We start from the raw sequence: 22500 nt of genomic DNA, 5'->3' as shown, positions 1-22500 counted from the left end.
AAACCCTTTAACCACTTAAGCCCCGGAGGATTTGGCTGCTAAAAGACCAGGGTTTTTTTTGCGATTTTTTACTGCGTGACTTTAACGGACAATTGCGCGGTCGTGCGACGCTGTACCTAAACGAATTTGACGTCTTTTTTTCCCTACAAACAGAGCTTTCTTTTGGTGGTATTTGATCACCTGTGCGATTTTTTGATCATGCGCTATAAACAAAAAAAGAGCGTCAATTTTGCAAAAATAACAATATTTTTCACATTTTTATATGAAATTCCCCCCAAAAAAAATGTAAAAATCTAAATTTTTTAAAATTTTCGGCCAATTTGTTTTATGCTACATATGTTTGGTAAAAAAAATCGCAAAAAGCGTATTTTGATTGGTTTGCGCAAAAGTTATCGCGTTTACTAACAAAGGGAAAGATTTTTGTCATTTTTGGTGTTTTTTTTCTTAACGCGTAATGGCGGCGATCTGCAATTTTTTTTTCGGTACTGCGACATTGCGGCGGACAGATCGGACCCTTGACTGACATTTTTGACACTTTTGGGGTTACCAGTGACATTACTGCAGTAATCAGTGCTATACATATGCACTGTTACTGCAAAAATGACACTGGCAGGGAAGGGGTTAAATGTATTGGAGAGGGAGGGGTTAAGTGTGTCCTAGGGGCGTGATTCTAACTGTATAGGGACATTGCTATTGGTGTAAAAACAAAGATCAACGGTCCTACATAGTAGAACCGTCTGATCTTCATTTTTACACCAGGGAGAATGACGGGCGGCTTGTTTACATAAGCCGATCCGCCTTTCTCCCTTCACCGGAGCGATCGTAGTGTGACCGGCGGACATCGGGTCCGCCGTTCACACGCACTGACTTGTCAGTGAACGAGCCTCGGCGGGCGCGCGCCCGCCCGCAATTGGCTCTCAAGTCAGTGACAGGCGAGTGACGTATCCATACGTCACTCTGTATGGCCAGGGCTGACCGCCGCAGTATATAGTCGTGCGGCAGTCGGCAACCGGTTAATTGCTCCTGGTGTTAACCTCTTTCCAGCCAGTGTCATTAGTACAGTTAAAGTGCAAATTTTTTTACCACTGATCACTGTATTAGTGTCATTGGTCCCCAAAAAGTGTCAGAATGTCCGAGTTCTGCTAATAGTCGCAGATCGCCACCATTACAAGTAATAAAAAAATCCCATAATTTGTAGACGCTATAACCTTTGCGCAAACCAATCAATTTACGCTTATTGGGATTTTATTTTTACCAAAAATATGTAGCAGAATGCATATTGGCCTAAATTTATGAAGAAATTTGATTTTTTTTTTTCAATTTTTTTTATTGCATATGCTGTATAGCAGAAAGTAACAAATTATTATTTTTTTTTCAAAATTGTCAGTCTTTTTTTTTTGTTTATAGTCCAAAAAATAAAAACCGCAGAGGTGATTAAATACCACCAAAAGAAAGCTCTATTTGAGGGGGAAAAAGTGTTGCATGACTGTGTAATTGTTAAAGTATTGTGGTGCCGGATCGCAAAAAATGGCCTGGTCATGAAGGAGGGTAAATCTTACGGAGGTCAAGTGGTTAAGGGAGAGTTAGAATCCCTGTCAGGTTTTTTCTTCCCATGTGGGATTTCCCTTCACTTCCTGTCCCATAGCCAAACGGGAAGTGAGAGAAAATCCCTGCAAATTAAAGGGGCAATTCACCCTAACACTAAAATCACTACATCTACAGGCATCCACGATCTAAGACTAACCTATCTAGCCTTGTAAAGAAGAAATCATTATACAAACCTTTCCTGAAGCCGCTGCGGTCCGGTCCCATGCTGAGCTGTTCTCTGTGTAGGTGTGTGCAGAAGAGACAACCGACAACAGAAGCCCCATAGTAGGGATGGACTAATTATTGGCAACACCGATATATTGGGGGCCGACATGCACTTTCCCCGATATATCAGAATCAGCCCCTGAGGTCACCGATATTGCCGATATTTCGGGAAAGTGCTGTACCGGAGTGATGCCTGCAGCTATAGACCTGGGCAACTAGCCTGCACAGCCGCGGAAGAGAAGACCCGATCAAAGCTGCATTCGGCTCTGATCGGGTCTCCATGTAAAAACCTGGAAGTGATGTTATGACATCACTTCTGGGTACTGGGCACCAAATTCAAAAAACTGACAGCATTAAAAACAGCCAAACTTGGCGTTTTGAATGCTTTTCGGTGCCAAGGAGGGGTTTGGGGTCTTTTAGATCCCCAGATCCCTCCACAAGGAGTACCTGTGAAAAAAATAAATAAATAAAAAACATTTTTTTTTACATGTCCGAAAATATCGGCTGATATCGATATCCGATGACCAAAATATCGGTATCGGCATTAAAAAAACGATATCGGTTGATCACTACCCCATAGTGACTCTATAGGTGACGTAACTTCCCATTAATTTCACATCCATTGTCGGCTGTGTCCTCTGCAGAGTTTCCACTGCTGGAGACCGGACTGGATCGGCTAAAAAAAAGGTATGTACTGTATACCAAATTCTTCTTTACAGGGCTAGATAGGTTAGTCTTAGATTGTGGATGCCTGTAGATGTAGTGATTTAGTGTAAGGCCCCTTTCACACAGATCTGACTGTCCGTTTTTTTGGCGGATCTGAATGGTCCCCCCATGCATTCCTAAAGGGCATCGGATGTCAGCGGAGACATGTCCGCTGACATCCGCCCCGATCCGATCCGTCAAATCTGGACGGATGGAAACCCTATTTTCCATCCGTCCAGCGGATCGGATAGGATGGGATCGGGTGAGAACGGACTGACGGTCCGATCCCATCCGATTTCCCCCATAGAGATGCATGGGGAACTGACAGCTGTGTCTCCGCACACAGCGCGGAGACACAGCTGTCATCCTCCTGCTCAGCGGGGGATCAGCGGCTCGATCCCCCGCTGAGAAAAACGGACTCCGTCCAACGGACGGAGTGTGTGCAAGGAGCCTAAAGCTGGATACACACTATACAATTTTCTTCAGATTTTTCCTTTAGACTTACCAAAACCATATAATATGAGGTAGGACCTAAATACTTTCAATTTGTATGCAATTAAACAGGCCCTTGCACTATATAGTTGAAGGTAAATCTAAAGGAAATCTAACAATAAAAGTTGTATAGTGTGTATCCAGCTCTAGGGTGGACTTACCCTTTATGACAGGGATCTCCAACTTACGGCCCTCCAGCTGTTGCGGAACTACACATCCCATGAGGCATTGTAAAACTCTGACTTTTACAGACATGACTAGGTATGATGGGAATTGTAGTTCCTGTACAACTGGAGGTCCATAGTTTGGAGACCCCTGCTTTTAGAAAATACCTGGATGACACCAGAACTAGTGTCTCCATTAGAAGATTTCCCCTCTATTACTGTTCTGTACACCAGTGTTTCTCAACCCTTTTTCAGCTAAGGCACCCTTTAAAATTATAAACAATCTCAAGGCATTCCTTAAAATTATGGACAGTTTCAAGGCACACTTTAAAATTATGGACAATCTCGAGGCACCACATTCTAAAATTCAAAAAACGATTCTAATAGTTTTACATAATGCAGCAATATCCACATGTAGGACACCCAACGCTAGAGGTGATCTATTCTTCCAAAGCAAATACACTTTTGCACGCTGATACTGACTAGTATTCCTATGTTTCTGATCTCCCGTAGTTTCTTTCCATCAGTCAGCTAATGTGACCCCAGTGCTGAGGGAGAGGGGCAGAGGAGGGTCAAACAAGGATGCTGTGCAGGCAACAGATATCCTCCTTATCAACTGATGACATCATTGACTGTTAGGATTCCAGTGTCTAGAAAGTCATATTGGTGCATAATGAAAACCCATGGCTTTGTGTAACTAAAAGGCAGGCTTCATCCACCTGCTGATTTGTATACAATCTTTGATCAATGTTTAGGCATTTTGCCAAGGCACCCCTGAAGGAACCTCAAGGCACTCCAGGGTGCCTTGCCCGGCACCCTGGTTGAAAAAGGCTGCTGAAGACCACTCAAAATGTGGGGTTTTCTTTCACTTTTTATGAGAACAACAAACAGACTAATATAGTTATAGATGTGACAATTTATATAATGCTTTACGGCTCCTGAAGAAGCCAACTGGCGAAACATGGCGACTAAAGAATATTTGTCAACCACATATGAATCTGTATTCGATATTCCTTGCTTGTTTTTTAATTCATTTGTATTTACAAGTTTTAACATGAAAGTATAATAAACACATTTTTTTATGATTTGTGTTATGGTACCTTTAACCACCTCCCACCCGCTGTATAGTAAAATTACGGCAGGTAGGATCCCCTCTTGTTCTAGGACGTCATACGACGTCACCCCAGTATCACTCGCGCGCCCATGGGGGTGCACAGCACGGAGATCACAGTTGGGCCGTGTCTTGATCTCGGTAAAGAGCTGATGACGTATCTCTTTATCCATGTGATCCACTGTTTCCAATCACAGCCGATCACATGTAAACACGGAAGTGTCATTTATCGACTCTCCTCGCCTCACAGGGGCGTGAGGTGAGGTGAGGAGAGCTGATCAGCGACATCTCCTTGCAGGGGAGACCTGTACAGGTAATTAGGGCACTGATGATCAGTGCAGCCCCAGCAGTGCCCATTAGTGACACAAATCAGTGATGCCAGTCAGTGCCTGCTCATCAGTGCTGCCCATCAGTGAGTCCCACCTAATCAGTGCCCATCTGTGCAGCCTATCAGTGCCCATCAGTGCAGCCTCATCAGCGCACATCAGTGAAGGAGAAAACGTATTTACAAAATTGACTTACAGAAACTAAGAAAAACTTTTTTTTTTTCGGTCACCCAGTGGTGATTAAATACCACCAAAATCAAGCTCTATATATGTGAAAAAAATGTCGTTTGGGTGCAGTGTAGCATGACTGCGCAATTGTCATTCAAAGTGTGACAGCGCTGAAAGCTGGCCTAGACAGAAAGGGAGTGCAAATGCCTGGTACTGAAGTGGTTAATGGTTGCTTCTAAAAAAGGCCAAATATAGAGGGTGAATCTTTCTAACGGGGACACCACTATAAAAACTATAAGTCAATGATTTCCCTTTAGTTAAACTTTGTCAAAGCAACTAAGACTGAGGTAGACATGGATTACAATGGGCGCTGCTGGGTTTGCACATATCCGGTGTGTCAGAACCAGAAGCAATCCACTGAGGGAAGGTGTGTGACAGTCGTAGGAGTGTGCTGCTATTGGTGGTGTCACTGAGCACTGCTGTACGGAATGAGCAGCACAGACTTCTAAAGAATCATACTGCCCGCCCTCAGCCGCTGTGTGTAGACTGGTCGCGGGTCATGGACGTCACACGAGTTGGCGGGGAGGTACCGGTCTGGAAGAACATGGCGGCGCTGGGAAAGGCTGGAGACAAGTGGCAGAGCGTTCTAAATGAGCACCGAGTGTTCTCCGAGCTCCGACACAAATACAAAGATGGTGAGGCGAGCCGACAAAGCGCGGCCCAACTGAAGAACGTCATGTGTAGTCTGGACGGGGACCTGCTGGTGTGGAACCCGGAGTACAATTGTTTCCACATTATAAGTCTTAGCAGCCTGGGCGCTGACAGGCCTCCAGGGAATGAGCAGGTGAGAGACTATCTGTCCTGTGTCACCCTCCTCTCACTGGTATGTACTTCAGAGATGAGACGGCCAGCAATAAAACACAGAGGATGCAAGCAATTATATGAGTGCTCTAGCAGTGCCCCTTCTCCAGCTTCACTCCCAACCAGGGCATTCTGTGGCTGTTTGCCTCTACTTTTAGCCCATATCCCTCTTCAGCTCTTTTCTGTATGGCAGGGGTGTCAGACTCCATTTTATCGCAGGCCACATTAGGAGTATGGTTGTCCTCAAAGTGCCAGTTGTATCTGGGGTGCAATACGTAAAAAGGGCTATGTTCAAGAGTACGTTGTGTACAGAGTGCGGTGCACAGGACTGAGCGGGGCTCGGGACTGCTCCGTGCAAGGGCCTGCGCGGGGCTCGGGACTGCTCCGTGCAAGGGCCTGCGCGGGGCTCGGGACTGCTCCGTGCAAGGGCCTGCGCGGGGCTCGGGACTGCTCCGTGCAAGGGACTGCTCCGTGCAAGGGCCTGCTCCGTGCAAGGGCCTGCTCCGTGCAAGGGCCTGCGCGGGGCACGGGACTGCTCCCGTGCAAGGGCCTGCGCGGGGCACGGGACTGCTCCCGTGCAAGGGCCTGTGCGTGGCTCGGGACTGCTCCGTGCAAGGGCCTGCTCCGTGCAAGGGCCTGCGCGGGGCACGGGACTGCTCCCGTGCAAGGGCCTGCGCGGGGCTCGGGACTGCTCCCGTGCAAGGGCCTGCGCGGGGCTCGGGACTGCTCCCGTGCAAGGGCCTGCGCGGGGCTGCTCCCGTGCAAGGGCCTGCGCGGGGCTGCTCCCGTGCAAGGGCCTGCGCGGGGCTGCTCCCGTGCAAGGGCCTGCGCGGGGCTGCTCCCGTGCAAGGGCCTGCGCGGGGCTGCTCCCGTGCAAGGGCCTGCGCGTGGCTCGGGCCTGCTCCGTGCAAGGGCCTGCTCCCGTGCAAGGGCCTGCGCGGGGCACGGGACTGCTCCCGTGCAAGGGCCTGCGCGGGGCTCGGGACTGCTCCCGTGCAAGGGCCTGCGCGGGGCTCGGGACTGCTCCCGTGCAAGGGCCTGCGCGGGGCTCGGGACTGCTCCCGTGCAAGGGCCTGCTCCGTGCAAGGGCTTGTGCGGGGCACGGGACTGCTCCCGTGCAAGGGCCTGCGCGGGGCTCGGGACTGCTCCCGTGCAAGGGCCTGCGCGGGGCTCGGGACTGCTCCCGTGCAAGGGCCTGCGCGGGGCTCGGGACTGCTCCCGTGCAAGGGCCTGCGCGGGGCTCGGGACTGCTCCCGTGCAAGGGCCTGCGCGGGACTGCTCCCGTGCAAGGGCCTGCGCGGGACTGCTCCCGTGCAAGGGCCTGCGCGGGGCTGCTCCCGTGCAAGGGCCTGCGCGGGGCTGCTCCCGTGCAAGGGACTGCGCAGGGCTCAGGGTGCAGCCCCAATCCCCTCCCCAAGCTTCCTTGGATTTCTCTCCTACCTTGTCTGGTTCTAGTATCTCCCCTTGTAGGTGGCTTTGCCTCACCTTGCAGAGATCGGAAGGTTAAAATTGGAGGTGGCAGAATGGAGTTCCGCTTGCAAAACTGGGTGTGAGGGCCAGATTTGGCCTGCAGGCCTTGTTTGACATATGTGCTCTATGGTCTCATGTACAGACCTACACATATAAATATACTTTATAATATTAAGTATATAAAGTAAAGACGAAACTAATTAGCAGCTGCAGTGTTTGTAGCTGCTGACCTTTATTTTTTGATAAAGTAGAAATATGTTAAACCTTTCTTTTCATTTTTGATAGAGTAAAGGAGGGTTCTAACCCCTGGAAGGTTTATTTTTAACCCAGGGTGAAGATTTTACTTCACTATCTGTTCTATAACCAAAACAGGAAGTGGAAATCAAGAAAGTGGGAGCTGGAACAAGCTTGATGTGGGAGTAAAGGCTTGTTCAAACCAGTAGCCGTGTTATACTGCAACCCCTGGTGTGCGCTGCAAAGGGAAAGGTGCAGATGTTTCAAATTGCTTTGGAACTGTGTGGGTTACCCTGTACAGCCCAACACATATAGTGTGAATAGGCTGTTACAACTTTCTTTATATTTATTTATTACAGGTACTTTTATAGGGCTGTCAATTTACACAGCTCTTCACATATACATAAACACTACATTACCAAAAGTATTGGGACGCCTGCCTTTACACGCACATGAACTTTAATGGCATCTTAGTCCAGGGCTCGACAATCCCCGGGCGCCAGGTCGCATTTGCGACTAGAATTAGCGACCTGGCGCCTGGGGTGCCCTGCAGAAGGTGTCCTGTCATTTTTGCACGGACTTCCGCGCCGTCTGAAAATTGAGGCCCCGGCTTTTCAGCCTACTTGAGATGAGGCTTCCAATGGGGAACTGGCGCCCTCTTGTGCTGGCCGGGAGTAATGACTGTTTCCACTGCCTGTTTGTTCTCAATGCATTACCATCTCCCTGTCCAGTTAGTTAACTTTGACAGGGAGTGTGGTTATTATTATTAATTTAATTTTATTTTTTAAATGTAAAAAAAAAAGAAATAATATTTTTTTCTTTTTTTTTTTTAATTATTAAAAAAATTAAAAAAAAATATTTTTTTTTCCTATTATTATTATTATTATTATTATTATTATTATTATATAATAATTATTATTATTATTATTATTATTATTTTATTTTTTTTCCTCATTGCCATGCCACAGCCGAAGGCCCATTTCACACGGGCTGTCTGATCAGGTCCGCCTGTCAGTTTTTCAGGCAGACCTGATCAGACCCTTCATTCTCCTCTATGGAGCAGTAATCTGCCACCATCTGATCCTGTCCGCCAAAAGCAGACGGATGGTGGTTCTATTTTCTATCCATCCATCCCGTGGATCGGATCGGATGGAAAGAGACAGTCTGTTTCCATCCAATTGCGCTATAGAGGAGAGTGGGGTTCTAGTCATATTTATGTGTAAATTTAGTATCCGTTTTATTAAATAAAGCTTGGTTGTTAGTTTAAAAAAAAAAAGAAACTGGCTCCTAACTTTTTTAGCTGGCTCCTAGATTTCAGGAAAATTTGTCAAGCCCTGTCTTAGTCTGTAGGATTCAATATTGAGTTGGCCCACCCATTGCAGCTATAACAGCTTTAACTCTTCTGGGAAGACTATCCACAAGATTTAGGAGTGTGTCTATGGAAATGTTTGACCATTCTTCCAGAAGCGCATTTGTGAGGTCAGGCACTGATGTGGACGAGAAGACCTGGCTCATAGTCTCCACTCTAATTCATCCCAAGGGTGTTCTATCGGGTTGAGGTCAGGAAGGTCCATAAAGTCATGGATGAGCGAGTTTGGAGTGGAGGAACTTGACTGGCCTGCACAGAGTCCTGACCTCAACGCGAAAGAACATCTTTGGGGTGAACTAGAGAGGAGACTGCGAGCCAGGCCTTATTGTCCACATCAGTGCCTGACCTCACAAATGCGCTTCAGGAAGAATGGTCAAACATTCCCATAGACACGCTCCTAAACCTTGTGGACAGTCTTCCCTGAAGAGTTGAAACTGTTATAGCTGAAAAGGGTGGGCCAACTAATTACTGAAAGACTAATGGGCCATACACACTATAAGATTTTCTGAAGACTTTTTCCTTTACATTTACCAAAACCAAATAATATGAGGTCAAACCTAAATACTTTCAATTTGTGTGCAATCTGGCAGGCCCTTGCACTACATAGAAAAGGTAAATCTGAAGGAAAAAGTCTTCAGAAAATCTTATAGTATGTATGGCCCTTAAGACTTAAGCCTTGTACACACGCAACAAATTTCGTGCCGTCTTTTGTCCAGAGTTGTTTTGTTGGTTGGAATGTGCCTAGACTGCACACAAATTTTCCCGCACGACAAAATTCTACTTCAGAAGTGATGTTGTGTTGTGTTGCTTTCTTTGTGTTCTTTCTTCTCTGAGCATGCCCAGTCTTGCTCATAAGATTTTTCCCCGTCGAAATCTGTCCTGACTGCACGAAAATCGGCTGTGTTTTGACGGCAGACAAAAATTTTATAGCCTGCACACCAGAATTTTTTCGGCCGAAAAGTCGGAGTCGGGTGTCGGAAGCATCATACTAACAAGCCGAAAATCGGCAGATCGGTCGTCGGACGAAAATTCCCAGCCGAATTTCGACTCGTTTGTACGGGGCTTAAGGCTAGATACACACTATACAACTTTTGCTGTTAGATTTCCTTTAGATTTACCTTCAACTATGTAGTGCAAGGGCCTGCCTGACTGCATACAAATTGAAAGTGTTTAGGTTTGACCTCATATTATATGGTTTTGGTAAATCTAAAGGAAAAAATCTAAAGACAATTGTATAGTGTGTATGGCCCATAAGACTACAGACTAAAGCCTCGTACACACGCGTCGAAAATTGGCAGGGAATTTTCGTCCGACGACCGATCTGCCGATTTTCGGCTTGTTAGTATGATGCTTCCGACAACCGACTCCGACTTTTCGGCCGAAAAAAATCTGGTGTGCAGGCTATAAAATTTTTGTCCGCCGTCAAAACACGGCTGATTTCGTGCAGTCAGTACAGATTTCGACAGGGAAAAATCTAATGAGAACGTCTGAGCATGCTCAGAGAAGAAAGAACACAAAGAAAACAAACCAACACATGACATCACTTCTGAAGTAGAATTTTGTTGGGCAACATTCCAACCAACAAAACACAAGTCTGGATAAAATACGGACGATCGGTCGGCCGATAATCGTTGCGTGTGTACGGGGCTTTAGACTGGGATGCCATTAAAGTTTATGTGCGTGTAAAGGCAGGCATCCCAATTCTTTTAGTGATAGTGTATATGTATGTAAATATGACATATTGTACATTCACATCAGTCCCTGTAATCATGGAGCTTACAATCCTAAAGTTTCTTATTCACATTCTGGAGCCAATTTAGACAGGATAGAAATTTACCTACCAACATGGAGTGTAGGAGGAAACCCGCAAAGAACATGCAATTTCCAGGCAGCTGGTATCATGGTTGGGATTCGAACCAGCAACCTTAATGCTGCTAGGTGGAATTGCTAACCACTTAGCCACTCTGCGGCCTAATAATACAGTTAATGATTTTTTTTTTTTTTTTATCCCCATCACAAACACCGTTTGAATTGCAACAGATTCTCAAACAATATAATAGCTTTCACAAGTCTTGTTTGTTTTTTTTTTTTTCAACTGATGCTTGTGTTTTCAGTTTTTTTTTTTTTCTTTCAGGTAAGCAGTTGTGATACCTAACTACTTTGTTTTTTTTTAATTCCTCAGAGATTACTGTGTATTAACAACCCACTTTTCGAAGTTAGTCAAGTCTTGTTAAGTCCTGCAAGGCGTCATATTGCTCTCATTGGAACCAAAGGTTTGATGGTTCTGGAAGTGCCTGAGCGGTGGGGAAAAAGCTCTGAATTTGAAGGAGGTGAAAAAGCTGTCAACTGCAGGTATTCCTCAGTAGTTCAAGATTTTATTTTTTGTGAAAGTTGTGTGCTGCACATTTCTTTTTTCTGCTTATGCAAAATCGCATCACTCCTCATATCTACTAAATTCATTAAAGGCGTATTTTTGTTTTGAAATCCACTTTGCCCCAATAACACTTATGTTGCTCTCCTCCCTCCTGCTAAGTAAGCATCTAGACAAGTCGGCATGCATTCACACAGTGGTTTTCATAGCACTGCCTGCATTGGGTTTGGTCAATCTGTGTCAAATGAACCCAGTAACAAAAAATCTGAATAGAACACATTCCTATTCTGTAATATTTTGCATTGTGCTGGACCAGAAGGTTTTACCCCCCCCCCCCTTAATGACCAGGCCATTTTTTGAGATACGGCACTGTTATTTTAATTGACAATTGCGCAGTTGTGCAACACTGTACTCAGGAAAAATAGATATCTTTTGGTAGGGCTGAAACAACCATTAATCGACTAAATCGATAATAATTCATAATGAAAATCGCTGTCATTGATTAGTTGCTCTGTCGATTAATTGGTCTGCGTATAGGACTTTCCTTCCTCCCTCCATGTCAGCGCCGTCCCCTCTGTACAAGCCGCCGTGTGCACTCACTCACTGTGTCTCAGAGCGCCAATCAGCGCTCACGTGACCGCCCCCTCTCTCCTCTTTTCCTCTCTGCCTTCTTGCTGATATTAGTGAGGGATTCTCAGCCCTGCAGTCAATCAGATTGAGGGAGGAGAGAAGCAGCAGCCCATCACGTGAGAGCCGAGCTGCACTATAATATACAGTATTAAATAAAGAACGCCAAAAAGCCTAAGAAATATATGCTTATCCGGATAAAGTAGTTAATATTCCTTATAAGGTGCAATATTAAAATAATATATAATATTAACCGCTTCCATACAGAGCAGTTAGACACCCTTCCTGCCCAGACCAATTTTCAGCTTTCAGCACTCTCACACTTTGAATGACAATTGCTCAGTCATGCTACACTATAACCAAACAAAATTTTTATCATTTTTTTCACACAAATAGAGCTTTCTTTTGGTGGTATTTGATCACAACTGGGGTTTTTTTTTTTCGTGATATATGCAAAAAAAGAGCAAAAATTTTGAAAAAAAAACACTTTTTTTTAGTTTCAATTATGAAATTTTGCAAAAAATTTTTCTTCATACATTTGGGCCAAAATGTATACTGCTACATGTCTCTGGTAAAATTAACCCAAATTAGTGTATATTATTTAGTCTGTGTGAAAGTTATTGAGTCTAGAAGCTATGGTACCAATTACTGAAAATTGATCACACCAGATGTACTGACTGCCTATCTCCTTTCTTGAGGCCCTGAAATGTCAGGACAGTACAAATACCGACCAAATGACCCCTTTTTGTAAAGTAGACAGTCCAAGGTATTTAGTAAGAGGCATGGTGAGTTTTTTGAAGTTGTAATTTTTTCCCACAATTCTTGGGAAAATGAAGAAAAAATTTTTTTTTTCTTTTTTTTCCCACAAAGTTGTCAATTTATAAGCTATTTCTAACACATAGCATTTACACAGCAAAAATTACACCCAAAAATACATTCTGCTACTCCTTCCGAGTATGGCGATACCACATGTGTGAGACTTTTACACAGCCTGGCCACAAAAAGAGACTCCACGTCCAAGAAGCACATTCAGGCGTTCTAGGAGCATAAATACACATAAAACTTTCTTACTACCTATCACACTTTTCAAGGCCCTAGAGCACCAATACAATGGAAAAGTCCACAAAATGACCCCATTTTGGAAAGCAAACACTCCAACGTATATTCTATGAGGCATTATGGGTCGTTTGAACATATCATTTTTTTCCACAGGTTTTTGGAAAATGTGGGAAAAAAATGAAAACTTTTTTTTTTTACACAAAGTTGTCAATTTATAGGATATTCCTAACACATAGCATGTACACAGCAAAAATGACACCCCAAAATACATTCTGCCACTCCTCCTGAGTATGGCAATACCACATGTGTGAGACTTTTTCACAGCCTAGCCATATAGAGGGGCCGAACATCCAAGGAGCATCATCATGCATCCTAGCCACTTGCCTAGGCCTATTTTTGACATTTGGTGTTTACAAGCTAAAATCAGTTGTTTTGCTAGAAAACTGCTTAGAACCCCCAAACATTATATATTTTTTTTTAGCAGAGACCCTAGAGAATAAAATGGAGATTATTGCACTATTTTTTATCACACCGTATTTGCGTAGCGGTCTTCCAAACGCAGTTTTTTTGGAAAAAATTCACTTTTTTTAATTAAAAAATAAGAAACCAGTAAAGTTAGCCCAATTTTTTTCCATAATGTGAAAGATAATGTTACGCCGAGTAAATAGATACCCAACATGTCATGTTTCAAAATTGCGCACGCTCACGGAATGGTGACAAACTTTGGTACTTAAAAATCCCCATAGGCGACAATTTAAAAATTTCTACAGGTTGCCATCTTTGAGTTACAGAGGAGGTCTAGGGCTCAAATTATTCCCCTTGCTCTAACGATCGCGGCGATACCTCACATGTGTGGTTTGAACACCGTTTACATATGTGGGCGGGGTTTCTGTATGCATTCGCTTCTGCGCGCGAGCTAACGGGGACAGGGCGCTTTAATTTTTTTTTTTTTTTTTTTTTTACTATTTATTTTATTTATTATTTTTTATTTTTACACCGTTTAAAAAAAAAAAAAAATTGATCATTTTTATTTCTATTAAAAGAAATGTAAATATTCCTCGTAATAGAAATGGGCACGACAGGACCTCTTTTTTGTGAGATCTGGGGTCAAAAAGTCCTCAGATCTCACAAGTACACTAAAAGATAGAAAAAAAAAAAAAATAAATAATAATTATAATATAAAATGAAAAAAAAAAAAAAAAGGACCTTTAAACTGGTTGCTAGGCAACAACATTTTCCGTAGCTCCGGTCCTCCAAGACCATAGAGTCAAGTGAGGGCAAGCTTGCCCTCACTCGACATCCTGTCTGTGAGGATTCGGGACCGGATCGTTTTCCCCGCTGCCGGCGGGTCCGGTAAGCGGGGAAAAGGACCGGAACGCGTCGGGAGGGGGGGGGGGGGCCTCTTCCGCCATCCCGGAAGGGTGATCCCACGGCGAATCCGCCGCTGGGACCACCCTTATTGGAAAGCCAACCGTCCACCGTTTAAAAAAATACCAGGGTTATGGCAGCTATCTGCTACCATAACACCGGTATTTAGGTTTAAACGGACGACGTATATAAACCTTTTTGGACTTGGACATGGTGGCTGTATGAAGGGTGACAGGTACTCGGGTACTTTGTTGGGCAGGTGACAGGTACTCTGGTACTGATGAGCAGGTGGCAGGTACTCGGGTACTCCGATAGGCAGGTGACAGGTACTCGGGTACTCTGATGGGCAGGTGACAGGCAGGTGATAGGTACTGATGAGTAGTACTCACTGACTGATAGGTGATAGGTGATACTGTACTGATGGGTACTGATGATCAGTACTGATACGTGATAGGTACTGATGAGTACTGATGAGTAGTGATGGGTACTGATGAGCAGGCGGCAAGTACTTGGGTACTTCAGGCGTCAGGTACTCTGATGAGCAGGTGGAAGGTACTCGGGTACTCTGATGGGTAGGTGACAGGTACTCAGGTACTCTGATGACGGGTACTCCGTTGACAGGTACTCAAAGTACCCGAGTACCTGTCATCAGAGTACCCGAGTACCTGTCATCAGAGTACCCGAGTACCCGTCATCAGAGTACCCGAGTACCCGTCATCAGAGTACCCGAGTACCCGTCATCAGAGTACCCGAGTACCCGTCATCAGAGTACCCGAGTACCTGTCAGAGTACCCGTCATCAGAGTACCCGTCATCAGAGTACCCGAGTACCCGTCATCAGAGTACCCGAGTACCCGTCATCAGAGTACCCGAGTACCCGTCATCAGAGTACTCGAGTACCTGTCATCAGAGTACTCGAGTACCCGTCATCAGAGTACCCGAGTACCTGTCATCAGAGTACCCGAGTACCTGTCATCAGAGTACCCGAGTACCTGTCATCAGAGTACCCGAGTACCTGTCATCAGAGTACCCGAGTACCCGTCATCAGAGTACCCGAGTACCCGTCATCAGAGTACCCGAGTACCCGTCAGAGTACCCGAGTACCTGTCATCAGAGTATCCGTCATCAGAGTACCCGAGTACCTGTCATCAGAGTACCCGAATACCTGTCACCAGCCCATCAGAGTACCAGAGTACCTGTCATCTGAGTACCTGATGACAGGTACTCGGGTACTTTGATGGGCTAGTGACAGGTGCTCTTTATTGGGGGGGGGGGGGCAATCAGTGTGGTTGGGGTGCACTGTAGTTGGTAACTAGCTGTTACCACAATCTCCTCCTCACACAGGATCAGTGTGTGAGGAGGAGAACACGGTGACAGCTAGTTACCGTGTTCTCTGTTGACATTTGTGACCGGCTGTGATTGGACACAGCCGGTCACGTGGTAAAGAGCCAATTTCATTGGCTCTTTACCTAGATCGGGGATCGACTCTGTCCGAGGGACGAGCCTCGTCCCCGATCGCTGCTCTGCGCGCCCCCGGGGCGCGCATTGCAGAGAGAACGAGCGGCTCGTGCTGGAGCCGCTCATGTGATCGGCTGTGATTGACACAGCCGATCACGTGGTAAACAGCCAATTTCTATTGGCTGTTTACCTTGATCAGTGATGGGCTATGTCCGAGGGACAAGCCTCATCCCTGATCGCGCCGCTGCGCGCCGCCGGGGGCGCGCAGTAGCAGCTAGAACGGGCCGACGTCATATGACGGCGGCCCGGATCTAGACAACCACCTTGCCGACGTCATTTTACATGACTCGGTAAGGAAGTGGTTAACATAGAAAAATAAGTGAATGAAAACGTCAGCCAGAGATATGAAAAGGATGTGATAAATTATAATAGTGCAATTTCACTAGTAAAATGGGACTTCACTCCAAATTATTAGGGAGCATAGAAAGACCCACTATATGTGCTATAAGGAAGTTTTTATTCACTTTTCTATTATAATATTGTACCTTATAAGGAATATTATAATAGAAAAATAAGTGAATAAAAACGTCCTTATAGGTCATATAGTGGGTATTTCTATGCTCCCTATTCTGGAGTAAAGTCCCATTTTATTCGTGAAATTGCACTATTATAATTCTTTCACATCCTTTTTATAACTCTGGCTGACGTGTTTTATTCACTTATTTTACTATTATAATATTGCACCTAATAAGGAATATTAACTATGTTATCAGAATAAGCATATATTTCTTAGGCTTTTGGCGCTGCATTGATTCTTTGTTTAATTTTGGTTTGTGTTTAGTGAAAGGCACTTTATGTAAGCTGCCATTAGGATTTACACAATTCACTGCAATATATTGTTTATTGCTGATTACGCCGATTTTATTGTTTATCATATTATACAGTATAGTGCCCCATCAGTATATAGTGCCAATCGCCCCCTGAAAAAACAGGAAAATGACTGTATTCAATTATTTAGGTAATGGGAGCATTTAAACAGTAGTCTTGGCCCTAAAGTTTCAAATTTGAAAATAAAGAAGAGCGAATACATTAAACATAATGATGGCTGCTGTAGAGTTACAACTTCCAGTACATGCTTTCCATTCTCAAGTTCCTAGAAGAGTCATAGTCTGTGATGTTGTTTTTTTCTCCTCCCCACACAGAACTATACCTTTTGCAGAGAGAATGCTATCCAGCTCCACTTCTCTTTTTCTAAAACAAGCAATATGGTACCCTAGTGAAACTGAAGAGCCTCATCTCATTCTATTAACATCTGACAACACCATAAGGTAAAATGGCTTATTATTTTTTGTCCTTTGTGTTTTTTTGCACAGTTTTGTTGATTCAGTATAGAATCATTTTAGGGAGTAGAATATATAGCTGTGGCCAAAAGTTTAATTTCACAAAGTCTGCTGCCTCAGTTTTTATTGTTGCAGTTTGCATATACTCCAGAATGTAATGAAGAGTGATTAGATGAATTGCAATTAATTCGTGTTCCCGGTAGGAATAGTGCCCCATCATTGGTGATGAACCTAATCCCATAAAAAAACATTTCCACTTAATTTTGTGAAGAAGGCTTCGGGTCACTCCAAGAAAATCCAGAGCAAGCGCCAGGACCGCCCGCCACCTACAGTTGATTGAGCTGTGGAATTGGGGCACCACCAGTGCAGAACTTGCTCAGGAATGGCAGCAGGCAGGTGTGAGTGCATCTGCACACACACTGTGGCAAAACCTTTTGGAGGATGGCCTGGTGTCAAGAAGGGCAGGAAAGAAACCACTTATCTCTAGGAAAAAACATCAGGGACAGACTGATATTCTGCAAAAGGTACAGGGATTGGACCGCTGAGGACTGGGAGTAAAGTCATTTTCTCTGATGAATCCCCTTTCTGATTGTCTCGGGCATCTGGAAAAAACCTTATCCGGAGAAGAAATAGTGTGCGCTGCCATCAGTCCTGTGTCATGCCAACAGTAAAGAATCCTGAGACCATTCATGTGTGGGGTTGCTTCTCAGCCAAGGGAGTGAGCTCACTCACAATTTTACCTAACTACACAGCCACGAATAGAGGATGATAACACCCCCCCCCCCCCCCCCACACACACACACACACACACACACACACACACGTGCACAAAAATTCTGACAAACTCCAAGCATTGAATATGCAAGAATGGGCTGCCATCAGTCAGGATGTGGCTCAGAAGTTGATTGACAGCATGCCAGGGTGAATTGCAGAGGTCTTGGAAAAAGAAGGGTCAACACTGCAAATATTAACTCTTTGCATAAACTTAAAATAATTGTCATTAAAAGCCTTTGACATCTATGAAATGTTTGTAAATCTACTTCAGTATACCATAGTAACATCGGACAAAAAGATCTAAAAACCCAAAAGGGAGAATTTTTTCAATATAGTGTGTGTTAGGGCTGCAACTAACGATTTAATTTGTCTGTCGACTAATCTATCGATTATTTTTACGATTAGTCGACTAATCTAACGATTATTTTTTTTTTTTTTTTTTTTGCTTGAGTGTTTTTTTGATTAGCTAATTAATCCTGTAATTAATACAGACCCCTCAGTAAGCCCCCTCCCAGTACAGACCCCACAGTAAGCCCTCCCACCTAGTACAGACCACTTAGTAAGCCCCCCCCTCCCAGTGCAGACCCCTCAGTAAGACCTTCCACCTAGTACAGACCACTTAGTAAGCCCCCCCTCCCAGTGCAGACCCCTCAGTAAGCCCTCCCACCTAGTACAGTATGTACTAGGTGGGAGGGCTTACTGAGGGGTCTGTACTGGGAGGGGGGCTTACTAAGTGGTATATGTACTAGGTGGGAGGGCTTACTGAGGGGTCTGTACTGGAAGGGGGGCTTACTAAGTGGTCTGTACTGTACAGACCACTTAGTAAGCCCCCTCCCAGTACACTAGTACAGACCACTCAGTAAGCCCTCCAACCTAGTACAAACCCCTTAGTAAGCCCCCCCTCCCAGTGCAGACCCCTCAGTAAGCCCTCCCACCTAGTACAGACCACTTACTAAGCCCCCCTCCCAGTACAGACCCCTCAGTAAGCCCTCCCACCTAGTACAGACCACTTAGTAAGCCCCCCCCCCTCCCAGTGCAGACCCCTCAGTAAGCCCTCCCACCTAGTACAGACCACTTAGTAAGCCCCCCCTCCCAGTGCAGACCCCTCAGTAAGCCCTCCCTCCTCAAGCTTTTGCCAAGACTTCTATGCAGGATCCAGGCAAGGGTTCCGGTCATCTTAGTGGCTCCGGACTGGCCTTGCCGGACTTGGTACGCCAATCTGGTGCGGCTGGTCACCGATGTTCCTCGGGAACTTCCTCTCAGGGAGGATCTGCTGTCCCAAGGACTAATCTTCCATCCTGCTTTAGTTGCTGGCTTTGACTGCTTGGCTGTTGAACTCTAGGTGCTGATGGATTGAGGTTTATCGGAGTCGGTGATTCCTACACTGTTAAAAGCTAGGAAATCTACTTCTAGGAAGATCTATCGTATGTGGAAGACGTACATTGCGCGGTGTGAGTCTCTTGAGGTTCATCTTTGCTCCTTCTTGGTGGTTTTGATCTTGAGCTTCCTTCAACGGGGGGGGGTTAAACAAAAATTGGCCTTGAGTACCATCAAGGGCCAGGTGTCGGCTTTTGGCGGTTTTCTTCCATAGAACCTTGGCCACACATTTCCTGGTGCATACCTTTCTTCAGGGTGTCCGACATTTTGGTTCCTCCAGTGCGGTCTCCATTGCCGTCTTGGGACCTCAATTTGGTGCTTTCGGTACATCCAGAAGTCTCCCTTTAAGAATCTTTGGTTGATTCCCTTGCTTACTGTCTCAGAAGGTGACTTTTTTTTGGTGGCTATTAGCTCTGCGCGCAGGGTGTCTGAACTGGCGGCGTTATCCTGTTCTTCACCTTACCTGGTGATTCACAGAGATCAGGTGGTTCCTTGTAGAGATCGACCGATTATCGACCACACCGATATATCGGGGGCCGATATGCACTTTCCCCGATATATGGAAATCGGCCTTTTGATTTACCAATATTGCAGATTTTTCTGCGATGTCGTCGCGTTTGTTGCGCCACGTGCCTCCGCGCACTGGACATCTCTTAGGCCGCCTCCCTCTGCCTTGTTACAGTGTCTTTTACCCGCTGCGGCCACACTAGAGTCTGCATGCGGCAAAGATGGTCGGTCGGGACCAAGTTCTTCTACATCTAGTGAGTGAACCGTGACTAACAGTCTGACACACGTTCTGTATCTGTTCTGTGATAAGTGATAACAGTGACCAACACTCTGACACACGTTCTGTATCTGCTCTGTTCTGTAACACAGCCGCCGTGGCCACCCACCCACAGCTGCCTGGTGCCAGCCAGCAACCCAGTCCCACAGAGTCCCCTGTGTAGTGTGTACCAGCCAACCAGCCACGAAAGGGTACCAGCCAGCCAACAAAGCGGTGCCAGCCACCACAGGGTGGCACTGCCAGCCAGTCACCAAAGGATGCGAGCCACCCACCCACCACAGGGTGCCAGCCAGACAGCCACCCACCACAGGGTGCCAGCAGCAAGCCTGCCAGCCACCCACCCACCACAGGGTCCCAGCCACCCACCACAGGGTGCCGGCCAGACAGCCACCCGCCACAGGGTGCCAGCCGCAAACCAGCCGCCCACCCACCACAGGGTGCCACACACCCTCCAACTGGTGGTAAATGATGGTCTGTCAAACCAGAAAGCTTTGCTGGACATTACCATGCTGAAGAAGTGCGCAGGCCATTTCCTCTATTCTGTTCTTGCCAAGCAGCGACTGAGGTGCATTCAGGAAGACCTTGGCCTACCCAAAAACAACCTGATACAGGCTGTTCCAACACGATGGAAATCAACGCTACACATGTTACAAAGGATGCTGGAGCAGAAGCAAGCTCTCACTATATATTCTGGTGAATATGGACTTGGAGGACATTCTTGCCCTACTGCAGATCAGTGTAGCCAACATTATAGAGACGCTTGTACCCATTGAGGAAGTGACACTGTCGGTGAGTCATTACGACTCATCTGTTTTCTCTGTGATCCCATGTGTGAGAGTCCTGAAGATGCTTCTTCAAAAGAATGAAGGACCCAACACATGTGGCGTCAAAGCATGTAGGCAGGCCATGAGGGACAGTCTCGCCAAAAGGTTTGAGAAGCATGAGAAGAATAAAACTGTTGTGCCTGCATGTCTTTTGGATCTTCGATACAAGAACCATCCTTTCTCTTCTGATAGGCAAAGCAATGGCTGACAGAAGATATTTAATAGAAGGTTCAGGAGGTTCCTCCTGAGGAAAAGAAAAGTCAAGGACAAGAAGAGAAGGTTTCTGATGTGGAAGAGCAGCTCTGCAGTCGGTGCAAAAGTGCTAGGAAAAAAAATCGATATAGTAGACAGTGGATTGGAGTCAGTGCCAGTTGACTACTGCTGCAGTAGAACGCCACTCACTGCTGCAATAATTTTAAATCACTACTGCAGTAGTGATTTAAAATTATTGCAGTGAGTGAGTGCCCTACTGCAACGGTAGTCACTGACTACAGTCCAATCCACTGTGTAGCTGTTGCCTTGCTTTTTTCTACCAGTATTGCACTGCCACTGACTGCAGTAATTGCAGTGAGTGCCACACTTCAGATAGTCCTCCACTGACTCCAGTCCAATCCACTGTGACATGTGTAGCTTTTGCCTTGCTCTTTTTCTAGAGGTATTCCGATGACTGTAGTAGTTGCAGTGAGTGCCATACTTCAGATAGTCCACTGACTCCAGTCCAATCCACTGACGTGTAGCTGTTGCCTTGCTCTTTTTATAGCAGTTGTGCAGTGTATATGTGTATTGTGTAGCTGTTGTTGCCTAGCTTTTTTTCTAGCAGTTTTACACTGACTGCACTGCAGTAGTGAATTTAAAAATATTGTAGTGAGTCCACTACCGCAGCACTTTATTATGCATTAATGCACAATCAGATGATGTGAAATGCAAATGTCCTTGCAATTGAAGTTTTCCTATCAGTTTTTATGAAGTTAAGGTGTGAAGAACGAGCAAATAATGTTAAAAATAAAGATTAACATGTTTAAGAGATTTGTATTGAATTTTTTGACAAAATTTTACATGTGTGAAAATATCGGCCGATATGCGATCGGCAAAATATCGGTATCGGCAATGAAAAACCGATATGGTCGATCACTAGTTCTTTGCCCCTATCCGTCGTTCCTCCCAGAGGTTGTCTCTGATTTTCATTTGAATGAAGACATTGTTTGCCATTCCTGTGTCCCAGGCCTAAACATCCAAAGGAAATTGACTTGCATGCCTCTGATGTGGTCCAGGCAATTAGGGTGTACCTGGCAGTTAGTCTTTCAGCAAGTCAGACTCGCTATTTGTGCTCATGGATGGGCCTCTGAAAGGGTGGTCTGCGACCATTTCCAGATGGATCAGACAGTCGGTGAGTCAGGCCTATTCCATTAAGGGTCAGGTTCCTAATTTCCCTGTTAAGGCTCACTCTACTCGGGCGTTTAGTGCCTCCTGGGCCTTCCGTCAGGCGTCGGTGACCCAGGTTTGCAAGGCAGCCACCTGGTCATCAGTGCACGCTTTCACAAAGTTTTATAAAGTGGATGTTTTGGCATCTTCGGATGCTTCTTTTGGCCGCAAGGTTTGGCAGGCTGCTTTTTAGAGCACCTGATCTTCTTCGAGGGTGTATCGTTTTTTTTTTCCCGTTGCCTGGTTGGCTGCTGTTTTAGTCTTGGGAATTTTTTTGCTGTTCCCAGCCCTCATGTTTAACCCTTCTTTGGGACGTCCCAATGGTTATGAAGATCTGGAGCTGGGTTATGAAGATCAGGAGCTGTGTTTGTCAATGAACGAAAGA

The 22500-nt window shown here is 45.5% G+C and overlaps 1 protein-coding gene across 1 annotated transcript in view; it reads left to right on the top strand.

The window, feature by feature from the left end:
• Positions 1-5337: 5337 nt before the first annotated feature.
• NUP88 (nucleoporin 88) overlaps positions 5338-22500 on the top strand; it is a gene marked incomplete at its 5' end in the record, with an annotated part of 68805 nt that continues 51642 nt past the window's right edge. The window contains 3 exons of the mRNA XM_082247083.1: positions 5338-5622; positions 10895-11064; positions 16797-16922. Of these exons, the coding sequence (XP_082103209.1) occupies positions 5338-5622; positions 10895-11064; positions 16797-16922 (581 nt within the window). The remainder of the gene's footprint in view (positions 5623-10894; positions 11065-16796; positions 16923-22500) is intronic.

The sequence above is a fragment of the Pelophylax lessonae genome (genome assembly GCF_965119305.1).
Source record: "Pelophylax lessonae genome assembly, chromosome: 2".
Lineage (NCBI taxonomy): Eukaryota > Metazoa > Chordata > Amphibia > Anura > Ranidae > Pelophylax > Pelophylax lessonae.
This window is presented reverse-complemented; position numbering and strand designations above follow the sequence as displayed.